This window comes from Microtus oregoni, unplaced genomic scaffold, assembly GCF_018167655.1.
Source record: "Microtus oregoni isolate MIOR12 unplaced genomic scaffold, Mior012 000012F_ref0000307, whole genome shotgun sequence".
NCBI classification, from domain to species: Eukaryota; Metazoa; Chordata; class Mammalia; order Rodentia; family Cricetidae; genus Microtus; species Microtus oregoni.
The window spans coordinates 42,756,351-42,777,904 of NW_024543071.1; the positions used below are offsets into that span (position 1 = coordinate 42,756,351).

Here is a 21,554-nt window from a genome sequence, read left to right on the forward strand (position 1 = left end):
TGGTTGAGCTGAGGCAGCCCACAAAGCTATGCTGCCCCCCAGTGGACACAAGCAGTAGACCCTGTATGAGACAACAGCTTTTACTTCTGGGTAATAAACAAGACCTTTTTTTTACTTCCTGTAATTTAAAGTTGATGGCTGTTGCCAAGACAACTAGACAGTGTAGCAAGAAACAGGAGCTTCAAAAGAAACCTTCCAACCAACCACCACCACCACCAACAACAAAAACTCACCTAAGTAAAGTTCGACTTACTCTATCAGAAACTGTGCCCTGCCAGAGGAAATGTACAAAATAAAGAAGGAACCAGTGTAGCAAAAAATGCTGGCTGCCGATGTGTTGAGGTTGTGAGATACACTCACCTGCTAAAGAGAGCGTGGATGCCTTCCTTGAAACCACATGACCAAACAACTTTCTCTAAGTCTCAGAATACACAAAGAAGGAAGGCAGACCTCACTAAAAGTTTAAATCCAATTCCCTGCATCACTTGTAAGCCTATCAGTCTGACAGGTTTTTCTATGTGTAGCTGACTGTCAAGCATCTTACAAACCAGATTTTGGTAGAGAGGTCTCTGGTTGAGAGTACAGCTAAGACTCGTGATAAAATGACAAAAGCATTCAAATTCAAAGCTCTGAAGAGCCGCAGATGAGTCTGTTTCAGGGTCTCTAAACAGCTCATTCTTACAAGGGCAGGAAGTACAGACACTCAGTAAATATTTGCTAAATAAATGCAACTGCCAGATTGGGAGGGTTTGCCTATTGATTCGAAAAGGGATTTCCGCTCCTGGCTGAAAGGCTCACTGTGTCTAGATCGAATCTGTTCACAGCAAGCCCATGTGCAGCCATCAGAGGCAAAAGCAGATCTCGCTCCAAAACTCACAAGAATTTTTGGGAAAGCCAAGATTAGAACACAATTTCTCCCTTACTCCAAGGCTTTTTTTGTTTCCAGGTTGCGTTAGACCTACTGTCTCTTGTTAGGCTTTGTAGTCCTAAAGAACTTGTGCAAACTCACTGAATTTTGCCTTTAAATAAAAAGTGATTTTTAAATCTTGGCAAATTTCTCTATTTTCATTCTTCTAGGGGAAGATTTATCTGCTTTTACTGAGGATTCTTACAAATAAACGAGTGGTTGCTACCACCGGATCTTGAAGTCACACTGTTCAGGTATATGCTTATTTTTCTGTGTAGCCAGGGTCACTGCCCTCTCTTCCCCCAACACATACATACATGCACTGAGACACACACTACACACACGTACACATTTATACGCTGTATAATGTCAATGTCAGAAGGCACCACAGACATTCCTTAAATATCAATGTACCCGAATGATTAGAAAGTTCATCAGATAGTGGAATACTTCACAATGTTAAACTACTTTGCAGACTTACTGGATGAGCTACAATTTCCTAATGTGAAGCAGGAAAAAAAAAAATCAAAAAACTCCTGTCCTAATTTTACCTTTAAAACCAGTCTTGTAAGTTATTGGGATTTTTATGTCAGAGTGGAGTGAAATTTATCTCTTGAAAGTAAAATCTTGTGCTTTTCCTGAGGCAAATGGATGGAGAACTGTGAGCGGTCAAACAGGCATTTTGGAGAGCATGCTAGCAGCTTGCTGCTGGTAATCCCTATCCCTGCAGGGAGCAGCCTGGGCGCTGGCTGTTTCCAACAGCGATCTTACTGCCCAGGGTTCTCTCTCTTTGAGAGAACCAGGAGCTTCTCAGGGATGGGAATGGTGTCTTATCCACTGAAGCTTGAGAGACAAAAGTGCAGCCAACAGCTCCTGGGATGGTCCTGCCATAGCTCTTGACAAAATAAAAGGTGCTTCACACAAATGAGCTCATCCAACATTCAAACTGCTCTCAACTTTTAATCATGGTTTTCTTTTAATGATCCCAATAAAAAAGAGCAAAAAGGCACTGCCGAGCTGCTCCCGTGCTCCTTCATAATCATGCTGCCAGCCATGCATACAGTAACAGGATTTTGATGGCAGACACAGTGAGGTCTTGGCTGTGACCAGTTGAGTGCTGGGGCAATAGAGCACTTTACAGGAAAGGCATGGAAAACACATGGTATGGCTGTAGACTTATGAAAAGCTAAAATTACAGAAAGTAGCCTGAGCAGAATTCTCAGCAAACTCTATGGAAGGCTATTCAGTAAGCACATGAATCCTTCAGTGTATAACATAGCAGTCAGTTCCTAAAATCCTGTATGCTTTTAGAAGTTCCTTGGATATCTGAATCCTCACACTGCACAAACCCTTTAGATACCTCTCCCTCACAGAAATTGTGTGATTCCTAATTTGAATTTGTGAAATCTGAATTGATCCATATGATTCAAAATCTGAAACACTGAGTACTGACATAATTGAAAAATTTCACAAATGACCACATGTGAAACACATTACAATCAAAACTCACCAGAAATGTTGCATAAAATTGTCTTTATGCTAAGTAAACACACAATAAATAAAATTCATGATTAGACTGGATCTTATTGCCAGGTATCTTATGTATAAGCAAAAATTATAAAATCCTTAAAAACAAATAACAGCAAACCCCAAGTGCCAGGAAGTAGCCCAGTGGCAGAGCATTTGCCTGGCAGGTACAAGCTCTGGGCTGGATCCCAGCACTGCAACAAAATAAAACAAACAAACCACTGACAACAAAATCCAAAACAGGGACTGGAGAGTGGGCTCAGCAGTTAAAAGCATTGTTGCTTCTGCAGAAGAGCTTCTGGTTCAATTCCCAGCACCCACAAGGTGGCTTACAATCATACAGTTCCAGGGGATCCAACACCCTCTTCCAAACTCTGAGGGCATTGCACACACACGTAAAATAAATCTAAGAAAGAATTAAAAATAAGACCCAATCAGGTAAGCCTAAAAATCTTGAAATGTAAGACCAACAGCCCCAGCACTTTGGACAAGGGGCAATCAACCTGCACATATGCAGCAAGGCTAATATGTTACCTATAAACTCGACACAGTGAGACATTAAAAAGAACAATAGTATAATGGAATAATCGTGGCAACCATCTAAATAAAACACGAGTTGCTCATTTATGAAAATTTTATTTATTATTTTTGCACTACAGATAACAGCAAATAACTCAAACCAGAGAGAGAAAATCATGGCTAAAGGTGGCACTATAATGGATCCAGCCAGATTTCACTAGGAACACTCTGACCATTCTTCTGATCAGTTGGTAGTTTTGTTTTTGTTTTCTAAACCAATGGAGGGTAAGACACATGGAGCCAGGGTCTAGGGAATGGGGAGCAGGGTTCAGGGAAGTGCTGCTGAGCCCCAGGGCTTCCTTAGGAGGAGCTAGTCCCCAGCTCTTTAAGGAACTCTGCTTTGGGGTTCAAGGTCTCAGCTGCTGAGCTTTTCTTTCCTAAGAAAGAACTTCTCTAAAGAAAATTTTGCTAAGGAAGGGAAGGGGATGATGTTCTCACCCCCTTCCACAGGCCTGAACTTCATGGTTCCCATCTGTGAAGTGAGACAGGGAAGTGATCCTTTCTGGTCCTGTGACTCATCTTTATTCTCCTTCCTAAGAGGCCTGATCCATAAGCTTCCACTCCCTCCAGCTGGCCTCACTGTGCCCTCTCACAGCTATTCCACAGCTTGCCTTTCTCTGAGAGCAGCTTGCTAACTGCTTGGGCTTCTTCACATCCAAGCTGAAGCCTAAGATGTAAAGGCTGAGCTCATGCCTGCAAACTCAGGTGAATCAATTAGATTTGGGGATAACCAAGACTTGCCCTAAAACTGGTCCTGTGAGCCAGATGGACCTAAGAATCAGGACTCTAAGCACTACAGCAATCACACTGGAAGCATACCACCCTCTCTTTCCACAAGCACAAGACACAAGGCTTTAACTTTGATTTGTTTTCTTCTACTTCTACGCTAATCATTTAAAATCTCAAGCTCAGGTTTTCTCCCTTGCTATCATTAACGTCTGCGGCTGGAATGGCCACTCCTCTTACCACAGACCATATCATGTGGCAGAGCTAGTAGTCCACAAGAAGCTGACTGGACTCATGCATGCTCCTCCCTTTTCAATACATGTCCTGGGAAAGCATGCTCTTAGCCCCAGGATAACTTGTGCAAAGGTCGACTAGAACACGGGCATTTTGTTGCTATCAGAAGAATGACATGAAGGAGAAGGTGATTGAATGTCAGCGGCGCTGGCTGGACCGGTGTAAGAGAACAATGGCAACAGAGCTGACTGCAATGTTTGTGGTGAGTTTGGGAGCTCAGAAAAGGGGAGTGGGGCTTTGGCTTGCCTTTGTCTTTTTAAACTATCATGTACTGTGATAACAGCATATTTGTGAACCTATTGTTGCCTATTCCCCAACTCCTCTTCTGTAAGACCTTACAATTACACAGTCACAAATGGTAAGGCCATTTGTGACTGTGCCAACTGACACATTTCTAAGAAGGTAGTCTAAATTTGGCAAGAGATTACTATACTAGAACAGACCACATGTGAAGATGCCATTTACATGCATTACAAAGCAAATAAAAACTGACTAGGATTGAGTTATGATCCACAAACAGACAGAGGCTGACTATTATAGGTGAGAACTGTGTAGAAGCAGTAAATGACGAGCCGGGCAAGCTGCTTTGGGATGCCTACACAGATGCTATTTCTGTACTTTCTGCAACATGTCACCATAATACAACTGCATTTTTGTTAGCTGGTTTTTATTTTTGTTGTTGTTGAAGGCTTTTAGGTTTACGGGAAGTGTTGTAAAGTTTCCAAAAAAGTGATTTGGCTTGTCAATTTCATCTCATGCCATGAGCAATAATGTGAGCTTCCATCTTTTTTACTATTAAAACAAAAAACAAAATACAAAAACAAAAACAGAATGCTCCGAAAAAAGAAAGTAACTGTTAAGTTTTCAGGAAGAGTTTATATTTAATGTGTTCCCCTCCATTCAGAGACAAATGTAGCAAGTCACAGAAATTAAGTGATTTACCAAAGATTAATAGGGAGATTACAAGAAATTTGGTTTACTACTCTGTATGAGAGGATCTCTTAAAACAGCCACACAGTAAGTAAGCCCCCCGGCATATGTGTGGCTTCTCTTCTAGAAAGAACAGGGTGCCTAGTGCACTCCAGACTCTCTGAGGCTACTTAACAGTCACCAGTGGCAACGTGGGGAGTGAGAGCAGCTGCCAGAACGGGAATAAGGCTCTGAACCAGACTGCTCTAGGCTCACGTCAGTCTCTAAGTCAAGCATTCTGGAAATGTGACAGTTTTGTTCAAATTAAAACAATGGCTTATCTATTTGAATCATTTTTTAAATTGGGACTTTATCTATAGCTTTATGAAAACAGTTGATGTGCAATTAGGGTGCCACCTAGTGGACATCTGTGTAACCTAAATAATGGTTGAGTAGTAAGTTTCCTTTACAGAAGTTTCTTTATTCATTTATTAAAAAGAAGCAAAACCTAAAGGTCGAAGAACCTGTTTTATTCTCTCTCACTTCATATGAAAATCTTTTTTTTTTTTTTTTTTTTTTGGTTTTTCGAGACAGGGTTTCTCTGTGGTTTTGGAGCCTGTCCTGGAACTAGCTCTTGTAGACCAGGCTGGTCTCGAACTCACAGAGATCCGCCTGCCTCTTTACTATGACTAAGGGCTATTAAGTCTATTAACTGCTGCCCTGTAAAAATAGTGACTTAAAAACTGATATTATCTTTGAAATGTGAGAAGTATTTGTAAATTAAATATCTATTAAGGATTAATATCTAGAAGTTAAGGAAAGTTCCTACAACTCAGCAACAAGCAAAAAAAATCTATTTAATTAAAAATGGGCAAAGAACTTGCATAAGCACATAAAAAATGCTCAAAAAAAACTAGGGAAATAGCAGAAATACAAGAGAAAATCACAATGTGATACAACTGCTCACTCATTAATGATGGCTGTCATTAAAATAATAAAAGAAACTAGTAACTAGTAAGTGTTGATAAGAATGAAGAGGAAGATAAAGACTCATACTAGTGGAACATAAAAATGATACTGTTGCTATGGAGATATGAGACTAACTTCTTAGGAAATAAATTACTTAATTAGGAAATAAATTACATAATTACTGTATGATCCAGGAGTTCTATTTCTGGACCTGAAAAGAACTGAAAGTAGGAACTCGGAAGTCAACTGAGCTCAAAGTAGGGGGCCAAGGAAGGAAGCTGCTGAAGCACCCACTGGCAGATGAGCAAAACCGATGCAGTCACACAACAGAGTGAGATGCACGCGGACGTATGGATGTACACACGGCACATCATGAATCAACAAACTATGTAAAGTAAAATAAGCCAGTCAGAAAAACAATACTGCACGATTCCACTTGTCAGAGAAACCGGGACAGTTACCTTCCTAATGAGGAAATGAGAATTTACTGGCGGTGCTTGTGGGGATTCAGTTTGGGGAAATGGAGACGTTCTAGGCAGTTGCAGTAACAGCTGCACAGCAACGTGAATGTTCACAGTACTCTGAACTACACAGTATACACTACACTGTCAAGTGGACAAGAGTAAATTTCAATTATGAGATAGGAAAGATACTTGTCAGTGGGAAGTATGATTTTCCTAAAGCATGCCTTTTTTTAAATTTGTGTACATGCCTGTGTGAGGTATGTGCACACGTGTACAGAGGCCAGAGGCTGATGCTGGGTGTCGTCTTCTATCCAAAGCCACTGCTGAAGGAAATGACTTTGTTCTTACAGCTGTTATATTATATAGCCCTTACCTGCTTTCCTCAGTGTTTTCTAGCTCACATTTGTCATCAGTTTCTAAGATACAACTCAAAGAGTGGACTGCTTTTGGTAGCTCCTGAGGTGCTCTCAGAGGGGAAATGTCTACTTGTTACTAACAATGGACACAGTATGTATGGGGTTGGGGTCCGCTTTCCTTTGAGTCTGAGCCAGATGAGAGAAATGTACTTATTTCTTACGCAAATGCCCAGCCTAGTGCACTATGGGTATGGATGTTAAGGTGTTCAGATGCAGGGGTGGTTATAAACTGCTCTGTGGCCAGCAGCAGCAGCCTCAGCAGCACGAGTGTGCCTACACAAGTAACACCTGGAGATGCCATACACAGGAGGACATGATACCCTTGAAAAGAATTGCTGCTTCCAGCAGTGAGTTACTTATGGAGTTCCTCCGAGGGTCCACAAAAGGCATTGTTCATCAACCAAGGGTAACAGAGTCATTCTGTTACAGTAAATCCTTCCCAGTGCTTTTCTTTTCCAAATGCTCTCTGTGCTCCTGCATCTTATAGAAAGTTAAATGCTCAAAATTCTCCATGAGGCTCGTAGTGTAGCCTGGTAAAATGAGGATGAGAATAGGCAGTGACAAAGTGCCTAAAAGTGGAGGAACAATTTCTATGTATAAGTGGTCTATTTTCATTTCTATTTCAGCCTAGCCTAACACTTAATCAAGATAGTTAAATCTTCAAGTCATAGAGCCCACCCACTACCATCTGTCCCTCCTGCATGGGACCCTGGAGAAAATCCCTGCATGTGGGGAAGTCATAGAGTTTTAATGCTTTGAAAATGGAGTTTTTATGCTTGGGCTCTGGATAAATAGCAAACTTTTAAAGGAGACTATGTTTTTTTCTTCCTGGATCAGGAATTGTCATCATCACACTGTAACAGTTACTTATGTAAATCAATGATGTGCCACTGACTGTGTATCCTGATATTTCATGTGTTTAGAGTTCCAGAGTGGACCTTTACTATAACCCAAAACAGCTGAATACACAGGCCTAAGCAGTAGATGGTAGCTGACCTGGGGTTTTCCATTCATAAAGTAACTACTGCCTCTAACGGCCCATTTAGAATTTGAGGTACTTTTTCTGCATGGTTAATGGAAAATGAATACTGAACAATTAAGGAAAGGCCTAAGGTTTTAAGGCTCACACTTCTCTACTGTGAGGCAGCCCATGCTAGGAGATCCATAAAGACGCTTCCGTGCCTGGACCATGCATAGCAAATGCTCAACAAACAAGAAGCCCTGGGGTCTTCTCATGCTATGTTCAACTCAATGCCAGCAAAGTCTTCCCTTGGCCTGCTAATGAGCAATAGGCTGTGGAAGCCACACTGGCTTGGGACTGGTCACAGAGCCGGAGGAGACTCCTCTCCCGCACTAGCTGCCTCACACCTCTAGTTCCTGTAACACAGCCACCAGTCAATGCAGATGGACCTTAAACCAGCAGAACATGGTTTCTGTGAGGACTCCCTTTATTCTGAGCAATGTTTTCTGAAGAAGCTGATCTACAGACTTGCAGGCTAAGAACTTGTCCTACGGGTTCTCTTCAGTGTCCTTTGAAGACACTTTGACAGACTTAAGCCAAATGATCATCCTAAGGCCAGCATTTTTAGTGAACAGCTGGTGTTAGATTAGTTCAGGTGGAAAACTTGGTGTTGGCATCATAAAGACTTTTTGCAAAACCTTCTTAATTGGCCTAGTGAAGCTGAGTGGAGTTTCTGGCTGGATGGCAAACCTACAATGAAAATACCAGCGACGGGTACCTCCTCCCTGCCAGTGATGTGTCCAAGACCCATGCTCCAGGGAGGAACCAACCTTCTGCTCCCTGAGTTTTGCTGGACCGGCACCCAGACCGAACAGTTCATCTCTGTACGTGCCAAACATGCTAGAAACGGTGGGATGTAGGTCATGTGCTTGAGAGAGGAAACTCTGACAGCTAACTCCACTCAGCGTTTGAGTATATTTGTTCTAGACGGAAAGCCCCAAAAGAGTGTCTGATCTCTTCCCTACTGAAAGAGAACACAGGGTGAAACAACTCCAGGAAGAACTATCCTCGTCAGAATAAAAGACAGACAGAAAGGGTCCTGCCTAATGGGGACAGTGTGTCTGGTTAATAAAACACCAACAACTGCCTGTTTTTGCTCATAAAGATGCACACTACTGAAGGAGACTGAGCAGTCACAGCACACGTTAAGACATTTCATGTTAGTTTTAGAATCTGGCATATGGTCTGAATATTAAGAACTTAAAATTAACCTGAGGGCTTAAAGGTTCTGTGTGAATTTATAAACAAGGATTAGCTTTAGAACTTAACTTCAGCTTTTTAAGAAGGCGTTCACTGGTTGAATGAAGAAAGAACATCTAATGGCAGGGACTCATTTATTGGCTAACAGTGAAAAGAACGATTTTACCCAGTTATCCAGTAGCCACTCATTTTGTATCCAACACCTTGAGGGTTTGTGGAAGGACCGGCAAAGGTGTCACTTCCCACTGCAAGGTCCCCAAATACAGTCCCAAGCAAAACTGAGACAGGAATCAGTCAAGTTCAGTAAAACCTGACTTGGGCTTGTTGTGGACCCTAGTCACTGTTTTGTTTCCTTCTCTCCCTCTGGAAGCAGGCTCTACTCCAGTGTCACCTGGCTTCTGAAATTCCAAACCATGCATCTTTTAGCCAGAGGCTCCAACATTTCAAGCTTTTCTCTTGGTCTGACAAGTTTAGAGCAAGGCCTTGAGCAGCACTCCACACTCCCCTGCCCTTGTGGGAAACAAACTAGCAGCACAGGGGCCTCTGGCCACTTTCCTGCATGGTAATTAAAACTGAACAAAGGAAAAAGGTTACTCATGCTTGTGTATCTGCAAAATGACTTACTGGACACTGGCAATTTAATCACCAAACAGATAAAACAGGCCATCTCAAAGCCAGCTCTTCGTACTGTGGGTGTGGGGTGGGCATGTGAAAGCATCATCCCCCGCTATGATGAGAGCTGGAGGAGGCACAGGCGGGCATTAGGTTGGAGGCGCTTGGATTCTACACTGCCCTTTGTCAGCAGACTAAGGGATGTGGAGGTAGTGAGAAGATGGCGGAAATGGAGTGTTAATTAAGCTACTAGCCAGGACTGCCATGGCTCAATGTCAATTTCTGAATGTTTTCACTGGGCATACCAGCCCAGAACCACAGGGGAAGCAAGGCACAGATCAGTTGCAAACTACAGCATGTATTAACATAGTGTACATTAATCAAGAGGAACACAGTCAATTCAATTTTAAAGGATAAGTTGAACAGAGAATGAATGATGCACTTGTAACTGCACAAGGTTGCGTATTCCCTCTTTCTCCCATTACCTGAAACAGGACAGCAAATTACCGTCCCTCTAACCCTTGAGCACCACCCCCCACCGACAGACACCCACACCCATACATATGCCCACACTGTATAATGGAGTTTGCACAGTGGTGTGTGCCTATATTCTTGGCCCTTGAGAGGTAGAGGTGGGATTGGAAATTCACTCAAGGACATTCTTGACTACACATGAAGTTGAGGTTAGCCTAGGCTGCATGAGACCCTGTCTTAACCAACTAACCTGTCAACTTACCTGTCCCAAAGTAGAAACAGAAGTTTCAAAACAGAAATTTTTCTAATAGTCTCTGTTACTTGTGACTTGGTTGCAGTTAGGTCTACTCCATTTCACATTCTTACAAATGCTGTTCATGATTTAATACCTAGAACTCACAACCCCAAAAGGCTCCACAACTCACTCAATGTGTTAAGACCTACATTTTGAAAATCAGTACAGGCTGTGGTAGTTTCAATAAGAATGACCCCCATAAGCGCATACAGTTGACTACTTAGCCACCAGGGAGAAGAACTGTTTGGGAGGATCATGACATACAACTCTCTTGGAGGAGCACATCACTGGGGTGACTTTGGGGTTTGTATCACTGTATTTGTTTATTCATTTATTTATATGTTTATATTTATTTATATTTATATGTTTATATTTATTTATATGTTCTGCCTGCATATGTCTGCGTACCACATATTTGCAGTGTCCTTGGAGGCCAGAAGAAGGCACTGAATCCCCTGAGATTAGAGTCACAGACAAATTTGTGAGCAACCATGGGTGCTTGAAACCGAGTCTTCTAGACTCAGTTCTCTGCTGAGCCATCTCTCCAACCTCCATTCTTATTATCTATCTATCTATCTATCTATCTATCTATCTATCTATCTATCTATTTTTGAGACAGGGTTTCACTGTAGCTTTGAAGTCTGTCCTGGAATCACTCTGTAGGCCAGGCTGGCCTCAAACTCACAGAGATTCACCTGCCTCTGCCTCCAGAGTGCTGGGATTAAAGGGCTACCACTGCTCAGCCAGCCTCATTATTTTTAAGGTGTCTCAGTTTTGAAGACATTTCAATATATTGACAGAAAAACGTTTTCTAATGTGACTAAGTTTCGACTAGACATCTGTATTAATTTTCACATTCATGTGTATCTCCATCTTTTCTTGTTGAAAACAATTAGAAAATTTGTTAAAAGCCTTAAAGGGTTATTTCATTTATTATTTTAATTGATAATATAAAAAACATTTCATTTAAAAATTTTCAATCATACAGTTAATTTCTACAGTATATTTTCATGGGAATTTATACAAATGTAAATGTGTAAAATGAAAATCAAAACTATAACCAAACTCCAGATACTCAGAGATAATCCCTGCTAATAAATTCAATTAAATTTTTAGCTGCTTATGTACATTGATAATACAGATCATGTGCGTCAATTCTATATAACAAATGCCTGCAATCAGGGTCGAGCATCCTTCTGCTTAGGAGATGATAGGGAAAAATTACAAAGTACCTCAGGTGTCCTTGAGAAATAATTCATCAGAACTTAAAACTATTGGGGCTTTATCATTGTTTTAAAGAGGTATGAATACAACAGTATTAAAAATGTCTACTCTGTCTTTTTATTATCAACTCTCAATTCCAGACTCAGTTTGAAGGACAAGTGTCTATGAGAACCAATGCTGGGAAATCCATCTTGATCAAAGGAAGGCCTGGGTGATGTGGGATGTGGGATTCCCCTCTGTATGCTATAAATATGTTTTATTATCACTAGCTAATAAAGAAGCTGCTTTGGCCTATGGCAGGGCAGAATATAGGCAAATGGGAAAACTAAACTGAATACAATGAGAAAGAAGGCAGAGCCAGGGAGACATCATGTAGCTGCCAAAGGAGAAAGATGTCAGAGCATTACAGGTAAGCCACAGTCTTGTGGTGATACATAGATTAATAGCAATGGGTTAATTTAAATTGTAAGAGCTAGTAAGGACTACACCTAAGCCACTGGCCAGTACTGTAATTAATATAGTTTCCGTGTGATTATTTGGGTCTGAGTGGCCGGGAAGTGAAAGCACAGTCTCCATTTACACCTGGGTTGGGTATGGGTACTTGATACTACAAACAAACAACAACAAACCCAAACCAAAAAATATAAAATAACTCATCATGACCAATCAGTTAGATGTACACATTAGGAAGAAATGTGGAGCTGGGCAGTGATGGCACACACCTTTAATCCCAGCACTTGGGATACAGAAACAGGCAGATCTGAGTTTGAGGCCAGCCTGATCTATAAAGAGCTAGTTCCAGGACAGGCAGGGCTGTTATACAGAGAAACACTGTCTTAAAAAAAAAAAGAGGAAGAAATGTGGAGGAGAAGGTACAGTGTGAATGCTCAGCCATGGACCAGAAAGCTAGAGAAATAAAAAACAGAGGCGAGTTTGAACACACAATGATACACACCGGCTATCTCCCTGTTCTGGGCTTTCAGGGGCTCTGAAATAATGTGTCCATGAAAGGATTTACGCCAGGATAGTTGGCTGAAGCTGGTATGTTACCAAAGGGGAAATACAAGAGAAAGGAGAAGTTGGAAATCAGTGTAGCACTACAACCTTGGTTTGCCTAGTTCCTGCTTATTTCCTTATTTGGAGACAAAGGAGAAAGACATTCACTCCCCAAACAAATAGGAAAGCTGAGAATCTGCACAGATAAAAGTTGATCTGTGTAAAACTGCAGAGACTAATACATAGCGTTTGCAAATAACTAAAACACAAGCAAAGGGAATAATCTGGAACATTTTTCTGTGTGTCTCTGTGTACTTGTGCATTTGGAGGCTAGGTGTCGGCTACCTTTGGGGGTGGGGTGGGGATAGGTTCTCTCACAGGCCTGGAGCTAGCCAAACAGCCTCAGCTGGCTGGCTAGCCCCAGCGATGTGCCTGTACCCACCTTCCCAGAATTGGGATTGCAAGCATGTGCCACCATGCCCGTCTTTTTATGTGGGTTCTGGGAGCATGAACTCCATGTACTTTGCTGAACAAATCAGCTTCAGAGCTTCTACAAAACGTCTTGGCTGTCCTGCTTGGAGTCTACAGTGAATTTTCCATGGCTCCACAGGACAGAAAGAGAGGCTATCAGCATTCACTTCCAGACTTCTCTCACAAATATACACCAAGGCAGGCACAGTCAAGTCTGCTTGGAAGTAAAGCTATGAACATCACACTTTAAAACCAAGAGCAAACGGCAGGGAGTTTTTTCTTGTTTTGTCTTACCCAAACCAAGACATTTCAGAAACTAGAATTCTGTAGTTCTGAATTACCTTAATGGTTTAAGAAGTTGGAAACAACGACACCTGAATGTTTTACTACAACTGAGTATCAAACAGGTAACTCTAATATGAACATGCTTCTGGGACTGTGTGCCAATTAGGGGTGCTGGGTATGGACAGTATGTTCTTGCTTTGCTTGAGGATCAGCTCCAGTGATATCAGGCCTGCTGAAGGCCCGAGAGAAAGCTCCAGAATTGGTGTGACTTACTGAGTTCTAATGGGGAGACTGTAACTAGAGAAGGTTATGCTTCTGTCAGCTTGACAGAACTCCCCTGGTCATCTGGGAAAAGGGCATTTTAACTGAGAAAATGCCTTCATCAGATTGGTCTGTAGGCACTGATGTGGGAGGGTACAGCCCATTGTGGGTGATGCCATTCCTAGGATGGTGGTTTTCAGCGGTACAAGAGAGCAATCGGAGCAAGCCCTGGAGAATAGGTCAGTAAGCAGCACATCTCCAGGGTCTCTGCTTCAGTTCCTGCCTCCACAGTTTTGTCCCAACTTCCTTTCATGATAGATGAAAAACTCTAACATGGAATAAACCCTTTCTTCCCCAGGTTGATACTGGCCATGGTGTTTGTCACAGCAACAGAAAGCAAACTAGGACATAGCTTTATTATTTTAATCTGTGGTATAATATATCGGCTTATGAATTAAAGGACTCAGGCCAGGCTTTTACAATGAATACCTACATACTGAATGACAAACTACTGGTAGAAATCTGAAAATGTCTGATAAAAAAATGCTACTGAACTAATATATTTTTATACCAACCAACTGTCTGATAAAAAAATGCTACTGAACTAATATATTTTTATACCAACCAACCAACAGATCAGATTTCTATTGTAACATCAGGTGAAATTTATAATGACCAGATAAACAAAGAATGGGGCTATTGTGCTAGACTTAGCTGACAAGTCATTTAGAGAATTGACTTCCTTGCTGTTCTGCTAAATTTAAAATGGCAAATTGATTGCCATTAAATTACAACATGTAATTCTTTGTAGATACAACATATTTAATGGGAATATGTGTACTGGTAGATACTTATTTTACCCTTGCTAGTATGTAAATATAGGCATGAAATTTTATGTATTTCTTTCATCTTCTGTATAGGTGACACATGTAAAATTTATTTCAGTGGGTAGCAAACTGAACGTTAGAAATGGGGAGCTACACAGCAAAAGTCTTATTGCCTTTGGTTCATATGCTTTATTCTGATAAAAAAAAAAGTATGTGTATTCTTTTTTTAATCTTCTCTTCAGGGAAAAATCGTAACTGTTTGGAGATCCTGATACCCACAACATAGTACTAAAACCATAGGCATGCCACAATATGTCTAAAGTAAGCAATATATTCAAACTATAGTCTCCAAGAATTACGGAACAACAAATGGGCATGGGTACATATTAAGAAAGAGAACCAGAGAGATATAATAGTAAACATTCCAAAGGCAAATGCCCCGCTTACATTTTGATAACAAAATTATCAGTATTTTACCATGCTTGTAGGCACTTTGCATTTCAGCTCAGGGAGCCAGTGGCTAGTTATCAGGCCTTAGCTCATCGACATATGCAAACCCCTGCATACTGGGTATGAACTATAATGAGAATATTAAGACTTGCAAAAAATAAGCTATCTTAAAAAGATCAAGAAGCCAGGAATTCTTATCTATGGAAAAAGAGATGTGTGTTGAAAATGAATTTTGACATACCAGATCTCAGTTTAACCAATGGCTGGGGATTTCTCACTTCCTTCACTTTTTTTTCTCCTTTTATTTACTTAATGTCACCGGTCTCTCTGCCTGCAAGCTCTGACAGTATTAATGGCATCTCCATTCAGACACACATGCTGTGAACGTTAGCTCAAAGGCTGTTTCCTGTACCCCTTAATTATCCTCCACAGTCAACTCTGATTCATCAAACCTCTACTACTCTCAGAATCTGCATTTCCACCTGTTAACTTTCCCTGCAGCAGAGAGGAACCCAATACAGAGCTCTTCAGACAGGGGTGTGAAGAACAGTTCCTGAGTCACCACCCCCTGCTTAGTAGAGTTACACAACAGCCCAAACAGCACACAGCAGCAGAGAGGCCACATCACCAAGACACTGAATGGCTTCACAATGAACTGACTTTGAACCCAGCTACAAAGTTACTCACCTCTGCCAAGTGAAGGTTCTGCATGCCCACCAATGGAGCAAACAATGTTTTTAACAAATGAAAGCAAAACAAAACAGGGTGACTCACTCAACACTCGCAGCTCTATGCTGCAAGAAAGGCTATGAAATGTTCTTGTGATTAGCCTAGGGCTTTCCATAATAATTTTATTTTCAGAACCTCTGCACAGTGTTAAAAGTATCAAACAGGTTCTAATTAGATCTGAGCACACAGACCTGCTTGCATTCCTGACAGAAAAGCTTGCCATTCTGAGTGTATAGTAGGTTGGTTTTACAGGGTAACATCCAGATAGGTAAGACATCTCAGTGGGTAGAAGTGCTTGTAGCCCAGCCTGAGAAGCCGAGTTCCACCTCTAGAATCTACCCCCACAGGTCCACCGATATCGGCATGTGCACTGCTGTATGTATGCACACACACAAAATAAATACACTGGTGTAATAAGAACTAAAAACAAACTAAAAAGAAAAAAAAATCTTGAAATAGTGGTAAAGAAAGTAATGACTTCAACTAAATCCACTGCCCACATCCACTTCTTGCCATTTATTTCTATCAGGCACTAAAATGATGAATCACTCTCTGTCCAAAGAGCACTTACCTCATTGTCTGACTCCACAAGGACTTGATCATATTCGCTAAGCGCTACTAGAAACATGATCGAGGTGACATTTTCAAAGCAGTGTATCCATTTTCTTCTCTCTGACCTTTGGCCCCCTACATCGACCATTCTGCAAAGGTAACAATATTCATATTAATAACATAAAGAAAATATTAAAAGTACCAATATAATACTACTTACAAATTAGGAAAATTCAATGCTTGAAAGACAATGGTATCCAAGTCAATTAATACTTATTGACTATTAATTGTCTGTTAATCACTGTGGTTACAGGATGTTACTAGATATGCATGAAAATTGTAACTATGTAAAACTTCCTTGTCTGTGCCAAGCAAAATAGTTCTTTTATTAAATTACACACTGCAAAGGCAAACAGGATGTTTTTATGTTAAGATCAAGTAACAAATAATAAATTTCACTTTCATTTCTTAGATGTCAGAGTGAAGACCCTCATGTATTACCGAGGATGCCAGGAAGGATTTAAAGGATATAAGATGCCATACATTTCCATACAAGGAGGGTACTAAATGTAAATATGATCTTGCCTATGCTTCCTTTTGTAGGATTAGAATTTGGAGCTTTTTCTTTCTATCAATATTGGCAAAATTTTAGGACAGGTCCAACCACACCAGGCAGCATGGAGCAATCAGCTTTGTGCACAAACCAACTTGCCTCCTTGCTGGATATTAAGTGTGGTGTAAGATATCAGAATGTTATGCAGTGCCTCACACCGGTTCCTGGGTCTGCTTCTCATGCATCCACTCTGCACTTGATTATCCTCAGACACCGGCATGGGCACCAAGAATGGAGTAGGAGTATGTGTGTGTACATAAACAGCAAAGCCTGACAAACTCTTGGGGCTGACTCTGGACTGCTGTACACAATCTTCAGAGGAAAGAAGTCTCAGAGAATGAGAAGGTCTGGTATGAAAGTGGAAGAGCAGTGCTCTGTAAGAATCTACTCCACATCTGCCTGCTCGTGGTGCTTTCCTGATTCTCACACAAAATCCAGAGGAAGAAACTTCTGTTTCTGTGAGTGTGTGCACGTGTGTGCATGTGGGTGTGGACAGAGGGTGACTCTCAGGAGGCTTCCTCTGCTCCTCTCCACCTTGTATTTTGAGATACGGTCCCTCACTGTACCTGGAGCTCATCAACTGGCTACGGACCTTTCGACTTTGCACCTTTCATTCTCTAAACCTTGGATTACAGGCATATGCCACCATAGCTAAGTTTTTATGGGGATCATGGAAACCCACAAGCAAAGAAATCAAGGATCATTCACACCGCCATTTCTAAAAGACTCCAGAGGTCCAGAAGTGAGATCAGAAGGGCAAAACAATGGTTCCATGAGACCTGCGAGCTTTGGACAACAAAAGTGGAACTTTTAGGTGTTAAAGATATTAAAATGTAGCCAGGCAGTGGTGGCGTGTGCCTTTAATCCCAGCACTCGGGAGGCAGAGGCAGGTGTATCTCTGTGAGCTTGAGGCCAGCCTGGTCTACAAGGGCTAGTTCCAGGACAGACTCCAAAACTACAGAGAAACCCTGTCTTGAAAAACAAAAATCAAAGCAAAAATATTAAAATGTTGGCTCTGCCCCAGTGTCACTATGTGAAAATATGCAACTCATTTACAGGGAGCTCCTATTCAAGGAAGCCGTACTGCAGGGAACCAATGTCATCGGAGGATGACAGGAAGTCATTACTTCTGTTGTACTGTATGTCTTTTTTTTTTTTTTTTTTTTTTTGTAAATTCGGGTATCCAAATGTTATAAACTCAAAATAGAATGCTGGCCCTAGGAACCTTGGTGATCATCTTAATGTACCCATTACATATTTTACAAAAGGGTTCATAAGTATTTTCAAAGAGCTACCTACTTCAAAGCCACGTGCTTTTGAGCAGTATATGGTGGCAAGATTACACCATGGGTGCAAAGAATGAACAGAGGGGAAAAAAGCATAATAATAAAAAACATAATAAAAAATTGGTGCTTTGTCAAGAAACAGTATAGTATGTGTCAAGCTGAGTCCCACGGCAGAGGCATGCTGCAGGAGGAGCTACATGAAGGCGGCTTTGAGGCAGCACACAAACCTCCACCATCCCACATGAGCAGGCTCCCTGAGAGCCAGCTCAACACTGAAGTCGAAGACATACCTATGTGGCTCCTTTCCTCAAAGCTCAAGGTGGTTTGCACTGCAACTAAAAGTACTACTAGGTGACTGGGAAATAGCAAAGTGAAAAGATACGAGTATTGTTTACTTATCTTAAAAAAAAAGTTCCAGTTAAAGCATTAAGACAAATAACAGCAGTAAACAAGGAAATAATAAATTCTAATTCTAAACAACAACAAAAAAAACCAAATTATGTTCTCCAAAGGGAAGGGAGGGTGTCAAAAATAAATAAATAAATAAATTCTAATTCTTCTTTGTTGTATCAATTTAGATTAAGTTAATTGCCCTACTTTTTAAATCATGAATTTTGAAACTCTTAAGAATTTTATTATATGAACTAAAACAGCATGACTTTTTAATACTATGGAGAAATTCTGCATTGGTACTAAACAACATGGAGAAATTATCAATATGGAAGTTTTTAATGGTAGGTATGCTGGTTCCTGACTAAAATTCCAGCAACTGGGAAGCTGAGATAGGAAGAAAACTGTGGTTTTAAGGCTAGTCTGGGCTACAGAGTGAGACCCTATCTCAAAAACACAAAACAAAAGTTGATTATCTGCTATTATTGATAGGATTATATGAACTATCTTACAAAATTCTAAAAATACAGTGTCCTCAGATAATTGATTATATATATATATATGTGTGTGTGTGTGTGTGTGTCTCTGTGTATATAATATATGCATACATGTCCATATGTACATATATACTATAGTGAAGAACAATGTTTGAGTAACTGTATTCTACCACCAGAAATTAAAGTTTCATTAAATGCCTGGTTATTTAGCCTAAAATGAAAACTTCAGAATATTTCTTTTGCACCCTCTTTCATTGATACATTATTTCAGTTGTGTATCCCAATGATGATAATCCACACAAAGCCACAGGCTTTAGACCCTGGATGTAGGTGTTGATGAACTCAGCTACTACCTGAAAATGACACTTTGCAAATCAAAGGGGTATTCGATGATCCCTGTGGTGGGGACCCGGACTCGAAGCACATCTTGTTGTGTAGGCAGATAGGAAGGGTCGGCTACACGGTCCAAGTCATTCAGATAGCTAGAAGAGGGAAGACACAGAATATCAGTTACCATCACTCCAAACCCATGGAAGGGAAAGGGCAAAGTCACAGAAATTAAAAAAATATATATCAGAAAGTGACAATCTAGGAAACAGACAAGGTCAACCTTCCATTGCTCAGAGGAAGAAGGCGCTCACTCACCAGGTTCCCATTTCCTCATGAGCCGGACCTGGAAGAGCTGCTAAGAAATTCAAGTTAGTCTCCTACCCTCTATTTGTTGAGCAGGTTTGGCTGACAATCAAGAGTTAAATAAGGTTTTTAAGCATTTATACAAAGTGAATTTGCACAGACACCCTTATAATAAAGATGACTGGAAGGTCAAGATTTATCTTCGTTTTCAGAATATCCATTTTTTCCTGGGAGGAAGTTTCCTCGTTCCCCTGAGAGAAGACAGACAGCAGCACACCATATCTTTAATTATGCCCAAAGCCCAAGTCATTCGTTATTTATGCAAAGCCATGAATTTTAAGATATGATACTAATGATGCCTGTGGTCAGGTGCTTTTCTTTAGAGTCACCTACACTAACTAATGTATCTGGCCATTTTACCTAAACATTTCGTGTGTGTGTGTGTGTGTGTGTGTGTGTGTGTTCAAACATTTTAATTTTTTTTTGAAATAATTTTAGACTCAAAATTTATCAAATTATCACAGAATTTCTTCATCTGGCTTTCACTTAATGACAGTACCTTATATAGGTATCTATATAATATTAACAAAACTAGGAATCTGATATTATCAAAATAGAAAACTCATGGTATTATTTAAAACTACAGGCCTCAGTTATGGGCATTCATACATATTTAGGCAAATGAGTGTGAATGCTTGTGGGAGATTTCTGCCACATATCTGTGTAATCACCACCACCACCACAATCAGGGCAAACAACTTTCCACTTGGATGAAGAAACTGATGTGTTATCACTGCTAATCCTAACTCTGGCAAGTGCACATTCACCATCAGCAGGTTCTGTCATTTTCAAACTTTAGTCCATTTGCTTTCAACTCTCTCGAAGTGTGAGACTTAAGCTGTAATGTCATGAAGGACACAATTTGACAGAACTGATGACAGCCAGTTGATGACAGTTGGCTGTTCTGAGAAGCATCTTTATGACTCAAAGAGGAACTATGCACCCTTCTACCCTGGAAATGATGAAGCACAAAAATGGTTTCAAAATGCATGGCTACAAAGTATCTACACAAAGCAACTAACCTGTAAGCAAGAGGTAGAACAATGGTGGCACCATTTACAACTGGAAGGCATTAGCTCCCCAATGAGCACAAATAAAACACAGTGAGTCGGAAGGTTTGGTATACATGGTGGTTGCAACTCAGGGATCATAATACATATTCAGGGGCAGAATCTACCTGAGAGAAGACAGTTTTGTTTCTACACATCTTTATTTCTACTTTAATGCCCAGAAAATAGTATTTAGTCACTCCTAGTTGGATGGATGGATTTCCTATACAGAGACTTGGTTTGAGCATTAAAGCTTGTAGCATTTAATTTTTACTACTGGAGTTCCTTTATGAGTGAAACTGAATGTTAGAAGGAAATGGTAAGAGTTACAGAAGAGTCTGACTTTAATCAAAAAGAAGAACTACTGCCTTGTTGGAAGTGAACCAGTCCTCTAAGGCAAGGGCAGGCTAGAATTCCTACAGCAAAGCAGATATTCATACTCAAGGCCTTTTCCAGACACATTAGCACACCTGCAGCCAGCAAGGAGCTCTCTGCTGAATAGTGAGAACTCCTTCACACCTTCAACTTAACCCTGGCTAGAAAACAAAAGGGAGCTGCTGCTAGGAGAATACCAATGCAAAGCTATATTTTAGTGAACCTGGGCATAGCCCTAGTCACCTGATGAGATAACAAAGCCCATGTTCTGTGCATTGACTGCCTCCCATCTACAGATAGAGTGGCTCTTCCAGCAGCAACAGGCTGCTCTGTACAAATGCGACTTCCTAATTTATCAGACCCTTGATTTAAAATTTGAAGCATATATTCCAAAATCTATGTGATCATCATTTACATACAAGAACTCAGAAATTTCAGATAAATCAAAGAACTGCATGCACAG

At 40.7% G+C, this 21,554-nt stretch overlaps 1 protein-coding gene across 1 annotated transcript in view; it reads right to left on the bottom strand.

Annotated features, from left to right (window-relative positions):
- Positions 1-21,554, bottom strand: part of Gnaq (G protein subunit alpha q) — a 233,837-nt gene that overhangs the window by 23,166 nt on the left and 189,117 nt on the right. Inside the window, exons 4-5 of the mRNA XM_041662122.1 lie at positions 19,328-19,456; positions 16,208-16,337 (exon numbers count right to left, since the gene is read on the bottom strand). Coding sequence (XP_041518056.1) covers positions 16,208-16,337; positions 19,328-19,456 — 259 coding nt within the window. The remainder of the gene's footprint in view (positions 1-16,207; positions 16,338-19,327; positions 19,457-21,554) is intronic.